At 41.6% G+C, this 23,621-nt stretch overlaps 1 protein-coding gene across 1 annotated transcript in view; it reads left to right on the forward strand.

Annotated features, from left to right (window-relative positions):
• Positions 1–606: 606 nt before the first annotated feature.
• The window catches only part of LOC145409499 (uncharacterized), a 76,698-nt gene continuing 53,683 nt past the window's right edge, over positions 607–23,621 (forward strand). The window contains exons 1-4 of the mRNA XM_080279890.1: positions 607–1,776; positions 2,019–2,073; positions 4,087–4,422; positions 5,071–5,317. Of these exons, the coding sequence (XP_080136016.1) occupies positions 607–1,776; positions 2,019–2,073; positions 4,087–4,422; positions 5,071–5,317 (1,808 nt within the window). The remainder of the gene's footprint in view (positions 1,777–2,018; positions 2,074–4,086; positions 4,423–5,070; positions 5,318–23,621) is intronic.

The raw sequence follows: 23,621 nt of genomic DNA on the forward strand, positions 1-23,621 counted from the left end.
ACTGATACTTGTTTATGAATGGTCAAATTTAAGCTGTACGGTTAACGTGTGAAACAAGCCGAATGGCGGCAGTTTGTGATAAACTATTAGTAGCCAGTCACGTGGCCATATTTCAAGCCTGGCTCACAGCCGGACCGGGAGTCCTGGGGTCAGTTGGTACGAGGTTAAGGAGCTGAGCAGAGGGGCCCCGAGTTTAGGTCTGGCAGCTGTCCTGTGTGAAATTTTCTATACTGTATGTGGACTGACGTTATTCGGGTGGATGTTTGGAAGACAGTGCGGCCATGTTGTAAGTTTACTGCATTTTTTAAAGTTTCAAATTATGCTTAAGTTCATGAATAATTGTCCATTTTATTTTGCATATTTAGTATGGTCGGTCACATTGTATAGTGTGATATTATTATTTGATATCATACTAAGGTTCTTTGTAATTATATATATGACGTGTGTTTGCGATTATTGCTGGGAAGTGAATCTGAGTTCATTCTTTTGTTGTTTATTATTTATGAAGCTGTATGTACCAGGTTGAATCATTAAACGGATCCGACACCGCAGAACTGCAGTGTTCATTCAAACCTGAATAACAATACAATTCAACAACGCGCAACTATGGATGAGCTCAAGAAAAACCGGACAGCAGCCAAGAGAAGGTTCACTAGGAAGGTCAACATCTTCAAGGAAGCCCACGGAAAGAAGTTATCATGTGAAGTGCTTCAACGAATGTATGAGGAGGTTAGTACGTGCTTCAAAGTGGTGGATGAAAGGAATGAGGAAATGATCGCTCTTTTAAAGGAATCTGAACCTTATGATGAGTATGAACAATACATAACTGAACTTGAAAATATAAAACATGAAGTTTATAATATTTTGATAACTGAGACTGGGAAGGTGAAACAGAAACCATCACTTGCCATAAAGAAACTGGAGCCTCCTAAATTTCGTGGTTCTGTCAGAGCATTTCCTACTTTTGTTAAGGATTATGAAAGGTTAGTTGTGTCTCAGCAAGGAATGGACCCGTACGTGCTGAGGAATTCCTTGGAAGGTGAACCTAGGAAATTAGTGGAAGATTTAGACGATTATAACCGAATGTGGGCTCGTCTGAAAGAGACTTATGGTGATCCAGCTAAAATGATAGATTCTATTTTAGGAGATATCAGAGCAACTAAACCAGTGGTTGAAGGTGACAATAAAAGGCTTATTAACATGATTAATACTGTAGAGAAAGTGTGGTTGGATATTGATAATTTGGGTCAGTTACAGGAACTTGAAAACACTACTGTAATTACTCAAGTGGAGAGATTGTTGCCACCTACTTTGAAAAGAGAATGGGCAATAAAGGTACAGTCTATCGGTACTGACAGGTTTAAAAGCTTAGTAACATTCTTGACTGAACAGCGCAAAGTTATAGAGTATTTGCAAGATGAGTCAAGGATTGCAAGTGCTAGGGCGACAGTTCATGTGTGTGAAGAAGAGACTTCCAAGGACTCTGAACTTGCAGAGGCGATTAAGCAGTTAGCTACAGGTCAGGAAAAATTTCAAAATCAAATGTTCAAATGTTTATCTAACTTATCCTTTGCTAGTAATAAGTTTCAGGGAATGCCAAGCAGAAATGGGTCAAATTTTGGACCAAAGGGAAATACCAAGAGATGTTGTGTGCATGAGTCTGATACTCATGATCTAAAAGATTGTGCAACCTTTAAACAGTGGCCTAAGGAGACAAAATTTGAATTTCTGAAATCTAAGGGTATATGTTATATGTGCTTGAAGGAAGGACATTTAGCAAGGAATTGCAGTCAAGGATATTCATGTAGAGTTCTGGTAGATGGGGAACGCTGTGGAAAATATCATCATTCTGCCCTTCATCCCATATTCATTAGCCATGGAAGTACTGCTGTGGAAGCATCAAGTAGCCATGTGACAAGAGATGGAGTAATGCTCATGACGGGTTATGTGAACAGTGCTAATCAGGTAATACCCACCCTTTATGATCCAGGAAGTAATTTAAGTTTAATCACCAATAGGATGGCACGGAAACTGGGTCTTGTTGGGACTCCTGTGAGTTTAACTTTAACCAAGGTTGGTGCGCAAACAGAACAGGTAGAAAGTTACGTGTATAAAGTCTTGTTGAAAGATAAATTTGGGAGGGAAAAAATAATTGATGCCTGTGGTATAACTGAAATCACTGGTGTGTCAAGTGAGATAGACGTGACTCCATTTGCACATATGTTTGGGTTACAGGAATGGCAGTTAAAGAGACCCAGCGGACGTATTGAGTTATTGATTGGATCAGATTACTGTGCTCTTTTACCTCAAGTTGTAAAAACAGTGCACAGTGTTCAACTGTTGGCTAATGACTTTGGATTTTGCCTTAGAGGAAGTATAGATGGAGAAAGAAAGCAAAGCGTTAGCCTTAATGTTCAGGTGAATCATGTTGCATGTTCTAAGCCTGAAGAGTGGCTTCTTACATCTCGGCTAAACCCTTGTCAAGTAATTGAAGAATACTTTTTGACTGAAAGCTTAGGAACTTTGTGTACCCCAAGATGTGGGGGATGCAAGTGTGGAGGTTGTTCCATTAAAGGAAATTTAACTATAAAGGAAGAAAGGGAACTTAGACTTATTGAAGATGGATTGCACTATGATAGGGGAAATAAATGTTGGATTTCAGAATACCCTTGGATCTGTGACCCTTCTAAGTTACCTAATAACTTCCCCATGGCTTTGGCTCGATTAAGAGCTACAGAGAAAAGATTAAAAAAGATGGGAATGAAGTACTGTTTAAAGTATCAGGAACAAATTAATGACATGGTATCTAGAGGAGTTGCCCAGAAGTTGACCCAACAAGAATTGGAGAGTTATGAGGGCCCTACTTTTTACTTGCCACACCATGAAATCCATAAGCCAGAATCTCAGTCAACACCTCTAAGGATTGTGTTTAATTCAGCTGCATCATTCCAAGGAATGGCTCTAAATGATTTTCTTGCTAAAGGGCCTGATGTTCTAAATAATTTGTTGGGGATTCTTTTGCGTTTCAGACAAAATAGGATTGGCATAGTTGGCGATATCAAGAAAATGTACAACAGTGTTAAAATATCAGAGTTTGATATGCATACTCATAGATTTCTATGGAGAGATTTAGATGCAGAGAAAGTTCCTGATCATTATATACTGAAGACTGTGACATTTGGAGATAAACCAGGGGGGCAATAGCTATGGTGGCATTGAGGAAGACTGCTCAAATGAATGAGGAATATCCTTTGGCTATAAAGACTATTATTGAAGATTCTTATGTGGATGATGTGTTAGGAAGCTTTGATAGTTCCGAAATAGCTGTTGAAAGGATGGGACAAGTGGAAGAAGTGTTGGAAGCAGGAGGATTTGTAATGAAACAGTGGATCATGTCTGGAGATGATGGATGCATCAGTGAGAAAGTTTTGGATACAAATCATGAAAAGGTTTTAGGTCTAGATTGGAAACCTAAGGAGGATATCTTTTTGTTCAAAGCCAAACTCAATTTTTCAAGGAAAACTCGTCAAGGAAGGTCTGAACCAGATGTTTTGTTAGGTGATCTAGAAAGGCGTTTGCCAAGCCAGTTGACGAAGCGCATGATTCTTAGTCAAATTGCAACCTTGTATGATCCTCTTGGATTTATTACTCCATTTACCCTTAAAGCGAAGCTATTGATGAGAGATGTAGTTACAGACAGTGAGGGGGATCGACCAAGAGGGTGGGATGAACCAATTAATGAAATTTTGTATGAAAAGGCAAAATCACTGTTTGAGATGATGTTCCTGTTAGAAGAGTTGGAATTTCCCAGATGTATAAAACCGATACCCACCGTAGGCCACCCAGAATTGGTTGTTTTCTCTGATGGTAGTAAGAAAGCATATGGGGCCGCTGCATACGTCAGATGGGAATTGTCTGATGGTTCAGTTAGATCATATCTATTGTGCTCCAAAAACAGAATTGCACCAACAAGACAGATCAGTATACCGAGATTAGAATTATGTGGTGCTGTTGTAGCTAGTCGTTTGAGATCTACAATTGAAAGGGAAATGCAGTTTAAGTTCCAAAGAGTTATTCATATCACAGACTCCTCTATAGTACGAGCTCAGATTCAAAAGGAATCCTTTAGATTTAATCCTTTTGTTGCAAATAGGGTGGCTGAAATCCAATCTAGGACAAAACCAACAGAATGGTATTGGGTGCCATCTGAAAATAATGCAGCAGACCTGACAACAAGGGAGTGTACCCCATCAGAATTAGGACCAGATTCTGTGTGGCAAAGAGGCCCAAAATTTCTCTACTTAGATCATGATCAATGGCCGGTGAAGCAGAGTTTTGAGGGAGATGTACCTGATACTGTGTTTGTGAAAGCAACTACCCATGCATGTGAGGCTAAGGAGGTAAAGACAGTGATAGATATTGGTAGGTTTAGCAGCTACAAGAAACTGCTTTCAGTCACAGCTCGGGTAATGCAAGTTGTCAAGGCAAAGTCATTGAAAGGATTGTGTGAAAAGCCTACCGCAGAATGCCTACAAGCAGCAGAAAATTACTGGATCAGACAAGTTCAAGTCTCAATCCATCTAGATTGGAGGACTAGGTTCAAACGACTGGGGCCCACGCTAAATGATCAGAAAGTAGTAGTGGTAGGAACCAGAATATCGAAGTGGATGAAAGCTAATTGGAACCGTGATGAATTCATTCTTTTAACATCAGACCACCCATTCACAAAACTATACATTAGTCAGATACATCAGGAAAATCATGATGGTGTAGAGGCTTGTCTTGCTAAATTGCAGTTAAAATTTTGGGTGCCTGGTGCTAGAAGAGTTATTAAATCTGTGAAACGGCACTGTACCACCTGTCGTATGATTGACAAGAAAGTGACCTCTCAATGCATGGGCGAATTACCAAAAGAGAGACTTGAACCTTCACCACCATTTTTCAATGTATCACTTGATCTTTTTGGACCTTATTCTGTTTGTGATACTGTAAAACGAAGGGTGAAAAGGAAGGTATATGGAGTCATATTTAATTGTATGGCTACCAGAGCTGTGTATATAGATGTTGCAGAAGGCTATGATACTGGCAGCTTTCTTAAGGTATTTAAAAGATTCACATCTATTAGAGGTTTTCCAAGAAAGGTGTTCTCAGATAATGGTGCTCAGTTGGTGTCAGCAAACAAGGAGTTGAGAGACATGGTTTCTAAGTGGAATCTTAAGGAATTAACTGAATTTGGAAGATTTGAGGGTCTTTCTTGGGAGTTTAATAAGTCAGCAGATGCACCGTGGCAGAACGGATGCAGTGAGGCCTTGATTAGGTTGGTTAAGAGATCCCTGTGTAGAATTGTTGGGGACTGTATCTTGTCATATGGCGAGTTACAAACAGTAATGTTTGAGGTAGCTAACCTTCTCAATGAAAGACCGATTGGATGTAACAAAGTATCTGACCTCGAAGATGTTTCTGTTGTTCGTCCTAATGATCTTCTTTTGGGTCGTTCTACAGTCACAGTGCCAAGTGGGATGTGGGATGAAAGTAGCAATTTTAGTAAAAGGCATGCATTCATGAGCAGAATTATTGATTCATTCTGGAAGAAATGGATGCGAAACTATTTCCCTAGTCTGCTTATTAGGCAGAAATGGCATGTAGATGTACGGAATGTCCAGACTGGAGATATAGTCTTGGTAAAGGATTCTAATGTATTGAAAGGGGAATGGAAAATGGCACAGGTCGTAAGTGCTCTCAGAAGTAAAGATGGAAAGGTCAGGGATGTGTTGCTCCGGTATAAAATTAATAAGCCAGGAGGCAAATATTCAGGCCAACGGGATGTAAATGTAACCAGATCAGTTCATAGCTTAGTTGTACTTCTTCCGGTGGAGGAGCAGTAATCAAGTTAGCTTAAATGTCAGGCGGGGAGTGTATCGTGATTATCAGAAATTACGATATTTTTGTATTACTATTCTATGGTGATTATTTAGATGCATATTTGTCTATCACAATTGTGGATGTATATGTGTAGGATTATTTATGTGTAAATACTGTATATACTGTATATTGTATGTATTAAGATTTCACTGATTGTTTATTGGAATAACGAGGAGTATGTTGATACCCTTGGGTGATTTGGTACTGTTAGTGATATAAGCTTAAGTTACATTTATGTATAATCATAGTGTACTGTTAATATTAGTTAATATTGGAATGTCTTGAAAATGTTGTATTTGCGAGGTTCAATGTTTTAACTGATACTTGTTTATGAATGGTCAAATTTAAGCTGTACGGTTAACGTGTGAAACAAGCCGAATGGCGGCAGTTTGTGATAAACTATTAGTAGCCAGTCACGTGGCCATATTTCAAGCCTGGCTCACAGCCGGACCGGGAGTCCTGGGGTCAGTTGGTACGAGGTTAAGGAGCTGAGCAGAGGGGCCCCGAGTTTAGGTCTGGCAGCTGTCCTGTGTGAAATTTTCTATACTGTATGTGGACTGACGTTATTCGGGTGGATGTTTGGAAGACAGTGCGGCCATGTTGTAAGTTTACTGCATTTTTTAAAGTTTCAAATTATGCTTAAGTTCATGAATAATTGTCCATTTTATTTTGCATATTTAGTATGGTCGGTCACATTGTATAGTGTGATATTATTATTTGATATCATACTAAGGTTCTTTGTAATTATATATATGACGTATGTTTGCGATTATTGCTGGGAAGTGAATCTGAGTTCATTCTTTTGTTGTTTATTATTTATGAAGCTGTATGTACCAGGTTGAATCATTAAACGGATCCGACACCGCAGAACTGCAGTGTTCATTCAAACCTGAATAACAATACAACTATATGGGACGGCTTACTTGCACAAAATTTTATACAGCTGCAGTAATTAAAATAACGGCTGTTACACAGTTGTCATATTGTACAATCAGCATTAGGTAATATTTGGCCCATGATCCATTGGTTGGGCACCAGTGGACAAAATGAACATTGATCAGAGTTTGTTACATGAGGGTGGATTAATGCTTCGTATCTGGGTGAAAGAAAAAAAAGAGGTATGGTTAATTATATATCAACATCAGTGTTCTGGGTATATATATGTGTATATCTATACCATAGCTATATATGTTTATCAATCTATCTACCTATCTGTCTATTTGCATGTGTCTATCTGTACCTACGTAGGTATCTATCTCTATCTATGTGTCTAACATTGGAGCAAGTATATTTCCTAATGTCTTTTAACCTCGTCCTTTCGATAACCTGTTTTTGTAATACAACTACAGAGGTGTTCAAATCCAGTGTTGTCCCTGACTGACCTTAAGGGGAGTGAGAGGGTAGGAGTGGTGTCTGGTGTGCATCTGAGGTGTGTGTAGTGAGCATCTATACAATGGATATGACACAAAGGGGCGTGTCTGGGATGTCTAAGGTAGTGTGTATCTAGTCAAAAGAGTATTTGTTATGTTGGAATATCCTTAAATATAACACAAGAGCAGTATACATGACACTACGGTCCACTCGTCGGTTAAGGAAGCTCTGTAACCCATTTTCCTAAGCGATTTATTTTGGTCATAACACTTTCCTATCCGCTTTTGTGTTATTTAAATCGTATTACCATACTCCTCCAAAATAACGTACTAAAATTTATTAACGGGACTAATCGAAAAATAAATAGTTAAGAAAAAGGTGCAAGACAGCCTCCTTAAGCAACGAGGATACATGTAGCCAGAAGAGTGTCATAACGTGCTTCACTAGTAATAATTTTTTTTCACATAAGAATACCGCACGGGTAGGTGCGGCTGTCAAAGTTGTCCCTTCTATTATGTTATTCTGGCTGTTTCAAGAAATGGTATCAAGATTTTATTTAGTAAAGAAGTTATATTCTTCATCAGTCTCTTAAATACGAGAAGCCTTCAAGTTAGTTATATAAAGTCATCCGAATGTCGGAAAATGGAAATTAAAAGCACTTTTCACGATGGAAAAGGTCAAGGTTTTGTGCCTGTTATGCGATGGTTTGTTGATGTGACAGTATTAAAACAATCGTCATTATTTTTACTTTACAAACCCCTAATTGTCAGCCAAAAAGGACTGTCATTACAGTAATTTCTCGGTTTTGTTGTATCGTTTAGTGCCGTTTACGATTATCAGGGATTTTATCAACAATTGGAAATAAGCTCAAACGGTAAATACAGTTCATGTCGGATTTATGTCGAAACTAAGTGCATTTGCCAACGTTGATGAGGGCAGAGAGCGAGAGAACGATGTTAATCAGGAGCTTCAGGGTAAATTATAATGTCAGAGATGTAGATATTTTCATCCTAGAATTGTATATTGTGGAGGCTGCGTGAGTTGGCGACAGTTGGCGTGAGTCTAAAGAGTTGACTTAAAGGTATGAACTGAGCTGAGAGAGAGAGAGAGAGAGAGAGAGAGAGAGAGAGAGAGAGAGAGAGAGAGATTTGATTGATTTGACCCCTTACGACAGTATATCAACATAAATATAACTCATTTTATATTATCAATATACATAAGGTAAGAGAGTTGAACGATCTGATCTCACATATATGAAATAAGTTCTTAAGCTGACAAATTTCATAGTAGTTATAATAGGATAAGTATATTTGGGGGGCAATTGTTGTGTTACTGAGGAGATGCAAATAATTTGTATTTCCTCAGTATTTTTCTGACACTATCATTTTCTAACATTAATTTTGCCTGACTCTCTATTGTCTTAAACTGAGTATTCCTGTAATCACGCGTGTGTGGACATTCCAATAAATAATGCTTCAAAGTGTGCTTGCTGGGTTGATCACATACTCTGCACTTCCTCTTCTCCTCATCAACCTGCCAACCCAGTTCCCAAAGGTAACAGTAGCCAAGCCTTATTCTTGCATGTACAGAGTCAACCCACCTACTCGTCGTATGTCTGTCATATACGTAACTTGTCGTCAATGCAACTGTTTTGTAGCAGTGTATGGAAGTGCTGGTGTTGTGTTCTCTGAGTCTAAGGTCAGTCACCCTTTCTTTTTGTATGGTCATGATCTTTCTTTTAAGTTGTCTAAGTGAAAGTCTTAGGTCATAGTCACAAGTGTCCTTGTTAGCAGCCTCTTTGGCTAAGATGTCAGCTCATTACCCGGGATTCCAACATGTGAGTGGATCCAAACAAATTTGACCTGTACACTGATCTCCCTAAGCTATGCCACAATCCTCCTGATCCTGTGAACAAGGTCAGGGTATGAAGGGTGAGGGTCAGAGAGAGATTGTAGAGCAGACATGCTGTCTGTTAAGATTATGGGATCTTGTTTCCTCAGATAAACTTGTTCCAGCCCATTCACAAGTGCTACAAATTCACACTGGGTGGATGAAGCCCAGTCATGTAGCCTGCTGAGTGTCTCAGCCCCATGAACAAAGCTACCCCCACTTACAATGGTAACAGCAGCCCCAGTACGTTCAGTCTCTGTGAAGAGAACCGTCACAGTACACTGTCTTGGTCTTTGTCTTCCCCTGCCAGTCTTGATATGTCATAAAGTCATCTTTGAGTGCATATGGTAGGTCAGCTTTTTTTGTAGCTAATGTAGTGAAGGCGATGTCTAGTGGTCTCTCCTCCCAGTGCGGCAGTGGATCACCCCAGTCCCAGTCTCCTAAATGATGATCTGTCATTTGGTAGTTGACAAGGTTTGCAGCAGTTACATGAGTCCAGTCACTGCCAGTCAAATCTTCCAGCCTTAATAAATTTATGAGTTCTGTTTTAGGTAGTGTGTCTCTCTTGTCTCTCAGTGCTCGGACTTCTGTTAGTGTATTTATCTCCTTAATCCGATCTGGGAGAGAAGATTACCCTAATTCTAGTCTAAGATTAGATACTTTAACATTCTCTGGGCATGCTAGAATTAGTCTCATTGCTTCATTCTGTATTGTGTCAAGCTTGTTAAAGTTATCAGCAGGCAAACAAGAGAGAATTGGAGTGTGATAATCAATGACTGATCTCATATATGCAATATATTTAAAAACTGGAATAGAGGCCCCCAGGCCCGTCCAAGACATCACTCTAAAAGGCCTAAGCCTTTTCGTACGTGTTGTCATAACCAAATCAAATTCAGCATTCTTTCCCCTAATATTCCCAACGTATACTCCTAAACATTTAACAAAGTCACCTCTTTTCAGTGGACTCCCTTGCAAGTACAGAGTATTTACATAGTTGGACCATTTTGTTATGAATTTAGTCTTTACGGTTGATATAATTAAGCCTAGCTCATCACACATCCTTCCCAATAAATCTAGTGATTTTTGCATATCACGATGATTGTTGGCCTGAATTATATCATCTGCATAACTGATGCAACTCACACCATTTGGGAATTTTACACTTACTATTTTATTCATCAAAATATTGAATAGTGTAGGACTTAACACCCCTTCCTGTGGGGTAACAAGTTCAGGCTCAAATGTGTTTGATTTCTTTGCTTGAAAAACAACATAAGCAGTTATGTGGCAAAGATAGTCTTTAATCTAGCCAAGTAGTTTGCCTTTCACACCAAAATTCACCAACTCATTAAATATTATATCATGATTAGCCACATCAAAGGCACCCTTCAAGTCCAGAAATAATGAAAATTGACTATTGGAATTTGCAAGATATGATATAATACATGATGTTGTGTTTGTGCCTGAAATGTAACCATCAAGATTTGGGCTTAATAGATGCCTAACTTTATGCAACAACATGTTTAGAATTATTCTTCCAAGTGTTTTACAGAAGCAAGACAATAAGGAAATAGGTCTCATGGCTGTCACAGAACTTGTCTTAGGGACAGGAACTATGACAGCTCTTGTCCATTCAGTGGGAATTTTACCAGTTTGGTTGCTAAGATTAAAGATACTGAGCAGTGGGTTGCTCTCTGCTTCAGCCATAGCACTAAGAATGGGATAGGTTATGCCATCTTCACCTGGGGCACTAAATTTATTATTTTTCAAGGCTCTTTTAAGTTCAAATGTAGTTATTTCTTTACACGTGTCATCCTGCAGTGCTGTTGCTTGTTCAAGTTGTTGGTGAAAGAAGTGTAGCTTAGGTGTTAGTTTATTTTGTATTCTGAGAGGGAGGTTGGTGAACTTGGACTCTGAGGCCCATTCATTCATGAGGGTTTGAGCATACTCTCATGGATTAGGGTGAGCTGAGGTTTGGTTTTTAACACCTCTGGCTATGTTAATTTTTTTTCCAAATGATAGCTAATGAAGTATCTTTGTCAAAATTGTTCAGAATTCTTCCCAGTATTTTTCTCTAGCTCTAATTTTCGCCTGTCTTGCTCTTTCAGCACAGGTCTTTAACGTATTTAGATTAATGTCTGACCGATCATCCTTCCAGTACTGTTTTGCTACCTTAAGAAAATTTTCTGTAACTTGAACCTCTTTGTCATCTTCATACAATTTCTTCCAGAAGTTTTTATTACTATTACCAATGTTTCTATTTTTAGTTTTGTGTTTTTTCTTTGTCTTTGTTCTCTCCTGCTGTGACAGAAGTTGTTCAGTAAGTTTAGTTAGATCATTTAGAAAAGAGTTAATAGTGTAATCTGGGGGTATGCTTTAAACCAATTATTCATATTCTCCATAAATTTCCCTTTATCTTTTATGGGTAGTTGTAACCTCTTCCCCCTGCCAGTAACTAGCCTTTTTTTAACATCAGGTGTTGTTAACAATGCTAAGTGATCAGAAAAAAGATTGATTTGTTGCACAGAACAAGTTCGATAACGTTCATTGTACAAACAAACATAATCTAGGCTACCTCCTAAAATATGTGTTGGTTCAGGGTGACCTATTAATTTTAATTCATTACAAGAATTTATATAGTTAAGCCATCGACGTCCATTGGTATTAGTGAGATTATGGCTGTTAAGTGAGGACAAGGCCTCATGAATGGCGTTTAAGTCACCCATCATAAGAGTCTTCTCCTCATACAGGAAATCAGGAAAGTCTAGTGGGTTCCAGCTATTATTTGGAACATACAAATTTACTATATTGATGTTGTAATTGTCTACATGTACTTTTAGAGAAATATTTTCAGTGTTTAGACCAAAAGAACAATAAAATCTTTCTACAGGAATAGATTTTTTGACATATGTAACTAATCCTCTAGCAGAATTTTCAGTGCAATTGTGAACGTGTGGAATATAATCTCCGAACCAAGGACAAAAAGATTAATTTACTCTAGTTTCCTGAAGACATATTATATTGTATCAACATCATGAGACAATGCAGAATACTGAAGATCTACAAACCGCTGATATATTCCATTAACATTCCAACATAATATCTTAATACCTGTACCTACATCCTGTCCAGACCTATCCATTGTTCAATGCTGCTAGGAGACGCTGGGATGGTTCATCTGAGATATTGTCTAGTGTACCGTTAATTAACTTAGCTGTGATGTTCTTTGGCAGTACAGGCTTACTCATTACCACCTTTCTGTCTAGTTTCTTCTCATCCATTTTATTTTCTTCTTTAGTAGTTATGGCATTATCACTGCTACTCTCATTTTCAGTTTCCATTTCTTTTGAAGTTGTGTTTACGTCTGTTTGATTGGTGAGTACATATTTATTTGAAACAGTTGAAGCTACTTGGGTTACTAGCACACTTACCTGGTCTTGGAGCTAGAGAGAGAGAGAGAGAGAGAGAGAGAGAGAGAGAGAGTATAAATTCAGTCTCATAACTTTACATGTATGTTTATTTGTACACTCATACAGATGTCGTTACATTATTTTTAGTACCCTCGTAGACATCAATACAGTAGGTGTGTGTGTGTGTGTGTGTGTGTGTGTGTGTGTGTGTGTGTGTGTGTAACGAGAACGATAACGTAGAAACTCAGGCCTATGAGTCAAAATCATCCAATACTGTGCATTAAAAAAAAAAAATGGTCTAAGTACATCATAAGCCGGTGATGTAAAAGAGTGTGTGATGCCTTGGTGGTGAGCGCACAAGTTAAGGACACACTTCAAACCCGTGAAGTACACTTGACTCTCCTAATTACACACTGCATCCACCTAAATTGGACTTACTTGACACACACACACACACACACACACACACACACACACACACACACGAGATAATACTGACACCACAATAAGCACACTGGCAACACCTTAACCCGTCACATCCCGAGGTTTTCCGCACCTCCGACATCCCCCAGTCCGGAGGTATTTTCGAAAAAATTTTTTTTGGCTAAAACCTTCGCTTTTGGTGAGAAACATCGAAAATTCATAGAGAAATCGCTCACCTGAGGTTTAAAATACTCAATTCAGGTAGGAGTTCCTCCTTACCTGACTGGGTTTTCTAACATGCTGGCATTAAAGAAAATGAGTTCTATGAGAGGGTAACTATTTTATCCACTCATAAACGGTATTTATTTATTTACTTGGTACGAATGTATATGTAGTATGAGAGTATATTGGTTTTCAAGCAGTAATAAAGGCATTATAAGCATTGTTTCACTCACTAACTAATTACCATACCTGACCTTTTTTTGCCACATTACCTGATCATTATTTCTGGCTGTTTCTTCTTCTAATGCTATGTAAACATTGTCCTCCACATTGTCATCGATTGGGGAATCACTCTGGCCCTGAATATCTTTACTAGCCAGGTCACTGGTAACAGGTGAATTGCCGAGACAATGGCGTGAGGGGGGGAGGGGGGAGGTTATGCAGTGTAAGGCATTGTCCCTGCTTGGCATCTTGTAGAGGAATAGAGGAAGATGTCCCGTGTATACATACGAAGAATCACGCTCGAAAATTAAAAATTGTGCAAATTAGGGACCTTGCAATTGCACAACGTACCGGTACGTCGCCGGGACTGGCAAATGCAAATCGTTGCAACGTACCCATACGTCAACGGGACGGGGCGGGTTAAAGAGAAGAAAATATGGGAAAAAAGATTCATAAACTGGCTTCTACTTTTTTTTTATGCGAGGAAGAAGGAACCAAAGGCCATGAGCCTGCAGTAACAGTTCCCTCCAAGAGAAAAACAAAATACAATAGAAAGCCAAATTCAAGATCTGATCATTTTGAGATGCCTGGACACACTGCGTTTGAAAGACTGGAGATCATAGGCAGCAGGAAATACAGACAGAGGGAGACAGTTCCAGAGCTGACTTGTTGCATAACTGAAAGACTGGGAGTAACGGATAACTCTTGCATTAGAGAGTTGGACAGAAAAGGGATGAGAGTTTGCTGCCAGACGGGTGCAACGCGCCCGTCGTAGAGGTGGAGGAATGCAAGCAGACAGTTCAGAGGAGCAGTGACCATTAAAGTAGCGATAGAAAAGAGATAAAGATGCAACAGTGCTGCGAAGAGACAGGTTGAAGGGAGTCAGTAAGAGGAGGAGAGTTAATGAGACAAAAAGCCTTTGACTCCACCCTATTGAGAAGAGCTGTATGTGGGGAACCTCCCCACACATGAGCGTTGTACTCCACACAGGGGCGGATAAAACCCCTGTATAGAGTCAACAATTGTGCAGGGGTAAAGAAAGAGCGGAGTCGGCTTAGCACACCCAATCTCTTGGAAGCAGATTTTTCAAGAGATGTAATATGATCTTTCCAAGATAAGTCCCGAGTAAATGAAACCCCAAGCATGTTCAAGGATGATGCAGGATTAAGCTGAATATTATTAAACATTAGTGGGTATACCTGTGGAAGATTTTGTCAGGTTGATAGCTGTAAGAACTGAGTCTTAGATGCATTAAAAACAACCATATTATTTTTACCCCAGTCAGAGATACGAGCCAAGTCAGACATTAGGTGTGCCATAGCCTCATCCCTTGTTTGTTGAAGTAACTGTTGAGATGGGCGTTGCGGGAACCGAATGGAAAGGTGAAGGGTGGAGTCATCAGTGTATGAGTGGATAGGGTTAGATGTACAGCTTAGAAGATCATTGATGAATAAAAGGAAGAGAGTTGGTGATAGGACAGAGCCCTGAGGAACACCACTGTTGATAGATCTAAGAGAAGAACGATGGCTGTCTACAACAGTGGCTATAGAACGACCAGAAAGCAAGCTAGCGATGAAGGCACAGATAGAAGGATAGAAACCGTAGGAGGGCAGTTTGGAAATTAAAGATTTATGCCAGACTCGATCGAAAGCCTTTGAGATGTCAAGTGCAATGGCAAAGCTTTCGCCAAAGTCCCGAAAGGAGGATGACCAGGCGTCTGAAAGGTAGGTGAGAAGATCGCCAGTGGAGCGTTCCTGACGGAACCCGTACTGACGATCGGAAAGAAGGTTGTGATAGGAAAGATGCCTTAAAATTTTTCTATTGAGAATTGATTCGAAAACTTTTGAAATACAGGACGTTAAAGCAATTGGACGATAGTTGGAGGGTTGGGAGTGGTCACCCTTCTTTGGGACTGGCTGAATAAGAGCAAACTTCCAGCAAGAAGGAAAGGTACAAGTTGACAGACAAAGGCGAAAGAGTTTGCCTAGGCAGGGTGTAAGCACAGAAGCACAGTTCTTGAGAACAACAGGAGGGACCCCATCAGGCCCATATGCTTTGTTAGTACTGAGGCCAGTGATGGCAGAAAATACATCAACTGAAGAAATTTTAATGTCAGCCATGAGGAAGTCAGAGGGGGGAAGTGATGGAGGAACAGCACCGGAATCGTCTAAGATGGAATTGGAGGAGAAAGTCTGTGCGAAGAGATCTGCTTTATCAGTAGAAGAAATAGCTACAGAACCATCAGAGTAGAAAAGAGGAGGAAAGGATGATGAGGTAAAGTTGTTAGAAAGATTTTTGGCAAGGTGCCAGAAGGAGCGGGAAGAATTCGAGTTGGAGAGTTGAGAGCATTTAGTATGGATGAAATTATTTTTAGTAGAGCGAAGAACAGACTTAACATGATTCTGGGCAGAAACGTAAAGATGATGTGATTCAGGGGTGGGTTGGCTCCGGTACCTTTTGTAGGCCCTCTCCTTGTTGCGGACAGCATTAGAACAAGAGTGATTAAACCAAGGCTTTCTTGCGTTAGTCAAGGGATATGAGAAAGGAATGTATGCTTCCATGCCCGAGAGAATAACCTCCGTAATGCGCAAGGCACATTCAGATGGCTCCCGGCCATGGAAGCAATAATCATTCCAGGGAAAATCAAAGAAGTACTGCCTGAGGGCCTCCCAGTCCGCGGCTCCAAAATGCCACAGACGATGTTTCCCTGGAGGGTCCACAGGCCGTACCAGAGTGATAGGACAGGTTAAGGTAATAAGGCCATGATCGGAGGAGCCCAACAGAGAGAAAAGATTAACAGAGTAAGCAGAAGGATTAGTTGTGAGAAAGAGGTCAAGTATGTTGGAGCTCTCTCCAAGGTGGTCAGGGATACGGGTAGGGTGCTGTACAAGCTGCTCTAGGTCATTAAGGATAGAAAAGATGTAGGCTTGTTCACCAGGTGGATCCGTGAAAGGAGAGGAGAGCCAAAGGTGGTGGTGAACATTGAAATCTCCTAGAATGGAGATTTCAGAGAAAGGAGAAATGGATAGAATGTGTTCCATCGTAGAAGTAAGATAGTCAAAGCATTTTTTATTGTCAGTAGAATTAGGGGATAAGTAAACAGCACAGATATATTTAGTCAGAGAATGACAGGAAAGCCGAAGCCAGAGTGTAGAGAATTCAGAAGAATCGAGTTCAGGAACACGAGAGCAAGATAAGTCGTTGCGTATATATACACAACAGCCACCTTTGGCTTTGAAATGAGTATAGAGAAAGGAGGAGGATACAGAAAAGGGTTTGTTGTCAGTTGCCTCAGACAGCTGAGTCTCCGTTAGAAAAAGAAGGTGAGGTTTAGAGGAGGAGAGGTGGTGCTCAACAGAGCGAAAGTTAGAGGAAAGGCCGCGAATGTTGCAGAAATGAAGAAGAAGAGAGTCAGACAGTGGTTCCAGGCACCTCGAGTCGTCACCGGGAGAGGGGCGGATGGTGGGGGCATTTATGGTCCCCCCCCCTGGGGACTCCGAGGCTTGGTGAAGAGACGCCATTTTTGTTGAATTTTGAATAGGAAGTGTAGTGTGTACTGTGCATGTAGTTTGGTGTAGATAGTTAGAGAAATTTGTACTGGAGAGGATGCTGGCCTACTCTCTGTATAACTGAGACACTGAAAAAGTTCAGCAAAGGGGGATGGTCAGGAACTAGTCCTGAGGGCTGATGAAACGGGAGCTCCAGCACTCCCTTTCATCAGCTTTCCATCCACCTCGAGAGTACTGCCCTGCTCGACTGGTGCTACAGTCTACTCCAACAGTGCGAGTGAAATTGGCTGAGCTTGGTATGGGTAAAACTGATGAGAGTACAGTGATGGAGAAAACGGTGACGAAGAGACGGGGGATGTATTGATCAGCTTAAATGTAATGTTAAGCATAATCTTTTTACCTTAAAGTTACCTAAGTTTAAGCCCTCTTTGCAGCGAATTTACTGCAGATACTCCCCATTTACTACAGTTACACGGCACCCTGATCATGGTGTGCAAATGTTATGTTGAGAACAGAAACAAACTCACTGAAAATTTAGGCAGTAGCATCAAAAGAGAAATATAAGTTACACCAATCACTGGAACATTGTAATTTGTGAAAAGGATAATATGCTTTACTGACATTCCACTTACTATTGACGTGGCAAATATTTTAAGGTGTAAGCTGATGTAGTGTTGTTGCATCACCTCCGCATCTCTGCCCACCTTCCCCGCTTTACTTTATAGTCAAGGTTTAAGTAGGACGGGAAACAAGAGGTACTATTGTGAGAAGAACTAGAGGGTGAGAAGGAAATTCAAAATCCAGTATCAGAGTACAGCTGTGTGGTGTAGTTTGGTTGAATTTTATCTAATTAAGTTGATTGGTTTATTTCTGTGGCATTATCTGCATAGACCCCTGGTCTCTCACCTCGTACCCCGTCCCCTCCTTTTCCCTCGAGCCGCCTTTGTCTTCTTCCTCTCTCCTTGCTTCTTCCGTCTCCCCCCCCCTCTCATCCCTTCTTTCTCCTCTCCCTCTTCTCACCCCCATAGTCTCTCTCTTCCTCTCCCCGTATCCTTCCCCCCTCCCCTCTTCCCCCCCTCCAGCCATTCCCCCCCTTTCCTCGCCCCCTCCGTCTCCCCTCTCCTCTTATCTTATCCTTCCTTCTCTCCCCCTCGTCCCATCTCCCCTTGAAATCTCCATCTTCCCCCTATATCAATCCCTCTCGCTCTCCGGCACCACCCACCCACACAGCACGACCCACACACAGCACGACCCACACACAGCACAACCCACACACAGATCTACCCACACACAGCTCCACCTACACAAGGCACCACCCACACACAGCGCCACCCACCCACAGTGCCACCCACACACACCACCACCCACACACACCACCACACACACATACCACCCACACACGCACCACCACCCACACACACACCATCACCCACCTACAGCACTACCCACACACAGCACCACCCACACACACTCCACCACCCACACACACCACCACCCACACACACCACCACCCACACACACCACCAGCCCAACACAACACCACGCACACACAGCGCCACCCACACACACACAACCACCCACGCACACACCACCATCCACACACAGCACCACCCACACACACCACCACCCCCATTCACCACCACCCACACACACCACCCCCATTCACCACCACCCACACACACCACCACTCACACACACACACACACACACACACACACACACACACACACACACACACACACACACACACACACCATCACCCTCACAGCTCCACCCACAAACAGCACAACCCACACACAGCATCATCCCCACACAGCATAACCCACACACAGATCCACCCCCACACACACATCACCACCCACACACACCACCCACACACACACCATAGCCCACACACACCACCACCCACACACAGCACAACCCACACACACAGCACGACCCACACACACCACCACCTACTCACACACACCACCACCCACTCACACACACTACCACCCACACACACACAACAACACCCACACACACACCACCACCCACACACAACACCACCCACACACAGCACCACCCACACACAGCACCACCCACACACAGCACCAAACACACACACAGCACGGGTGCGAGTGTAACTCAGCAACGCCTGGTGATATATTCCTGCCTGGGAGCGTTGTCGAAGGTGAGCCCTGAGGTTGTGTCTTTCAGCCTGGAGGAATATGATTACCTGTGGGGCACGCACAGTGAACCCATCCATCCGATGACGTATCTTGTATATTATTCCTGCTATCTCCATACGATTTTATTCATCTGATAACAAACGCGTCGAACTAGAGAGGTTTGATAAAGGGTGGTATTCTCATGCGGTTGGGAAGCTTACTAACGTCTCCACCTTAACGGTTTATTTCTGTATTTTCTCAGTTACTATAATCCTGTGTGTTATTCCTGAATCGTTGTCGATATTAAAAAGATATAAGAAGCTTAAAACAAGGATGATAATGGGTAGTCAGGAAAACAAATCGCTAAGGAAAAGGTATCAAGGAGCCTCCTTACCCGACCAGACCAAGAGCCAAAGCCTTCCTTAATCCCTTCGCTGCTGAACATAAATCTAGAGTTGAGTAAGATCGCTCTGGTATAACAAGGATAAAATAAATATCATCGGACTGAAGGCGCTGCGTAGGTGAAAGATGAAGCCCCGTCTTACATTCTTACTAATATACCTTACTGCTCGTACTCTACATTGGCCTACATTTTCCATCTCTCCATTTTGAATGCTGATAATATGGTGCTAGTCAAGAACTGTGATGAAGAGGATGGTGAGCCGTAGTACAGTATGCCTTTTTCTGCCACTGAGGTATGTGAAATAAGCAACAAAAGGAGAAAAATCTGTACCAAGTGCGTATAAGAAGGATATATAGTCAGTGTTATTTAGATTAACGGACATCATTCATAACGATGAGGTTAAAAAAAATAATAATTCCTTCAGTGTGATGTCCCTCTTAATCTAATTTAGTAGTAGTAGTGGTAGTAACAGTGGTGGTGGTAGTGGTAGCTGTAGTAGTAGTAGTAGTAGTGGTAGTAGCAGAAGTAGTAGTTGCAACACCAGGCTCATATGGACATGAACACTGTCGACTGCAGGCCGCATTCATCCTTCTGCATGCCACCACCCTCCCTTCAAGGGATCAGGAAGGAACTAAGAAACGTCTGTATAGCTGGGCAGTGAAGCCGTCCACTTACATCAGTGCCACCACGTGAGGGCGTCCCTTTCCAACACCTGTTTCATCCTAACTACCACCAGACGAATTTCTTCAAGTTAGGGGCCCGTATTCTCATCGGGTAAGAAGGCTCACTAGCATCTCGTCCTTAGCGATTCATTTTTGGATATGGCTGGGTAATAACTTTATGTACGTTATTTATGCAGAGCGTGAGTATGGCGATGTGTGAAGGAATTATACAATACAAAATAGGAAAGTAAGGTGTAATAAGCAAAATGAATTACATAAGAGAAGGTGTTAGGGAGTTTCCTTAAACGACGAGAATACGGATCAGAGAGACCTTTGCTGATTAAGAACTTGAATACTGTCTCTGTTAACTACTTCAATACGCCTGATAATTAAAATATTCCATCAGAAGTCTCCCGCGTTGTTATTGCTTATTTGCTCCTCAAGATTCATAAAGGACGTCTTGAATATGTCGGGCAGAACTGGCCACTCATGATGACTCCTTGGCCTTATATTGACTATAGTCGGCCTTGCGCCCGTTTGCGTCTGTGGTGTGGCCCGCACCTGTGTACAATGGTGCCACGTTTCCCCAACTTGCGATGTGAAACGGAAGCTATTTATGTACAAGGCATCACAAATTCGATAAATTCAGATTAATAAAACTTACACTTGTGTATTTTGATGGATGAATCAACAGTAATCTTATTATGCATAAAATATTTATACAGTAACACAGAAACATGGCATACATATTGTACAGTGTTGCTAAAAGAAATAGCAGTCACTTTTAATGTTTTTTAGCGTAGTTTTAGGGTGGTTAATAATATTACAGTTATGGATATAATAGAATGAGCCTGAAAAAAGAAGAAATATGCCAATATCCAAAGTAAAAGAAATAATTCATATAATTCTTGTGAGTGGCAGCACTGACACACCCCATCTGGCCTACCTCCATAGACCCAAGCATAGCTTGTACAGGTGTTGCTTGGGAAAAATGCTCACATTTACTGGCTTTTACCATAATTTTAAGGGCGAGGAATAATCACATTTATTATCATAAGCTAATATGTAGGACAAAATAGTAGGCATATGCCAATACCGAAGTAAAAAAAAAAAAAAAAAAACTTCACTCGCGAGCGGCAACACTTCCACACCCAGTCAGTGGCCTTGACAGATAGCTTCCCTACAGAGAGAGAGAGAGAGAGAGAGAGAGAGAGAGGCAGGAGAGGGGCATGCATTGAATGCATTGTCGGCATCACTAAATATAACAAAACCAAATTAACAAATGAAAGCACAATTATAAATAACTTATAAAAGAATCAAAAGTACTCAGGGTGGCTCACATTTCCCGCCAGGAGAGAGAGAGAGAGAGAGAGAGAGAGAGAGGTCTGTCACTGCCTTCTTTGTATTCATTTGTTCCTTTGTACATACTGCACACACTGATATACATTGTTCCTATTGATGCACATATATCTATACACGTAATTTCTCTCTCTCTCTCTCTCTCTCTCTCTCTCTCTCTCTCTTCTAATACTGACCACGTGGTAGGTGAATCCAGCCCCCCCTTCCCCTTCCCTCCCTTCTTAATCCCTCCTGGGTGTCTCAGGTCAAATCCCCCTTCACACTTCCCCTCCCCCCTGGACCACCACCCCAACAAACCCACATCCACACTCCCACCCACACCTACACCCACACCCCACTACGTCGGGGTGTATGAATCAGTAACGTAACAAACCTCTCAGCAGACAATAACTTTGACACTCCATCTACTACTAAATATAACAAAACCAAATTAACAAATGAAAGCACAATTATAAATAACTTATAAAAGAATCAAAAGTACTCAGGGTGGCTCACATTTCCCGCCAGGAGAGAGAGAGAGAGAGAGAGAGAGAGAGAGAGAGAGATAACGGTATAGAAAACGTGGCAACACTGTACACAGGTGCGGGCCACACCACAGCCGCAAACGTGCGCGAGTCCTACTATATCCGTAAACAAAAATAGATTACTAAGGAAGTAGTGTTAGGGAACTTCCTTACCCGACGAGAATACGTTCCTAAGACTGATGACAGGACAAGAATATCCAATGGGGTCAATAATGTAATTGTTGATAAAGCAACACAAAACTGAAACTAGGTAACGACGTCAGAGGGAGGGAGATGTTGCAAGATGAATACAATCGTTTAGTGGCAGGAGGAATAACAGAAGAATTTATCGTAATGGAGGGGTTAATGGTAGGAAACAAGCTGAAGTAGAACGATAAAAATAACTGCACCTAGAACGTCAACCTGATAGCGATCTATGTACACAAGGGATTAAATAAATCCATGTACAGGGGATTGGGAGGGAGAGAGAGAGAGGGGGGGGGAGTCTCCCAGGATGGTTCTGATGTTAGTCGGAATTCAAACCTGCTGGGAATCTATCTATCTATCTATTGCCAGACGCCTCAATCCCGTTTGGGGTGGCCACAAACAAATCGCCTCCAAGTCGCCTTGTCCCCCGCCATTTCACTCCCCTTCTCCCAGCTCACACCCCCCTCTCTCATATACCTCTCCACCCCATCCCTCCATCTCATCCTCGGCCTCCCCCTCCCTCTTTCCCCCTCCACCTCACTCACATACACTCTCTTCGTCAGTCTTTCACCCTCCATCCTCTCCACATGGCCAAACCACCTCAGTGTGTTCCTCATAACGCTTCCTATCACATCCACATCAACACCACAACGTTCCTTTATATCCTCATTCGTCAGCCTGTCTCTCCATGTGACTCCACAGGCTCCTCTTAAATAACTCATTTCCACTGCTCTCACTCTTGACTTGTGTCCTTCCAACAACGTCCAAGCTTCACTTCCGTACGTTAGAGTTGGTATCACAATACTGTCATGTAGTAACTTTTTCACTTCCATGCTCACTTCCCTGTTTCTTATCACTGCTTTCAAGGAACCAGCAACCTTTCTTCCCTGCTGTACCCTTTCAAGCACTTCACCCTCCAAACCTCCATCCTTACTCATCACACTACCCAAGTACTTAAACGTACTCACACTTTCCAATTCCTCACCATCCAACCTTGCTGTACATTCACTGACTTCACCTCTCTCAAAGACCATCACTTTACTCTCCCCTACATTCACCTTTAGATTCCGTTTCTTACACACTCTCCCAAACTCATCCACCAAGCCTTGCAGCTCTCCTTCGTCTTCACTCAACAACACAGTATCATCCGCAAACAACAGTACAGGGAGTTTCCAAACACTATCCTCTCTCACCATGGCCACTCCAACATCCACTACCCTACCTTGTACCTCTTTTATTACCCCATCCATGTACAGATTGAACAACCATGGAGACATGACACATCCCTGTTTCAACCCAACCTTCAAAGAGAAAAATTCACTTAGATCACCATCCACACGCACTGCAGCCTTCGCACCATCGTACATA

Source organism: Coenobita brevimanus, chromosome 81 (assembly GCF_032717465.1).
Source record: "Coenobita brevimanus isolate Jiangsu-jjx chromosome 81, ASM3271746v2, whole genome shotgun sequence".
In the NCBI taxonomy this organism is placed as follows: Eukaryota; Metazoa; Arthropoda; class Malacostraca; order Decapoda; family Coenobitidae; genus Coenobita; species Coenobita brevimanus.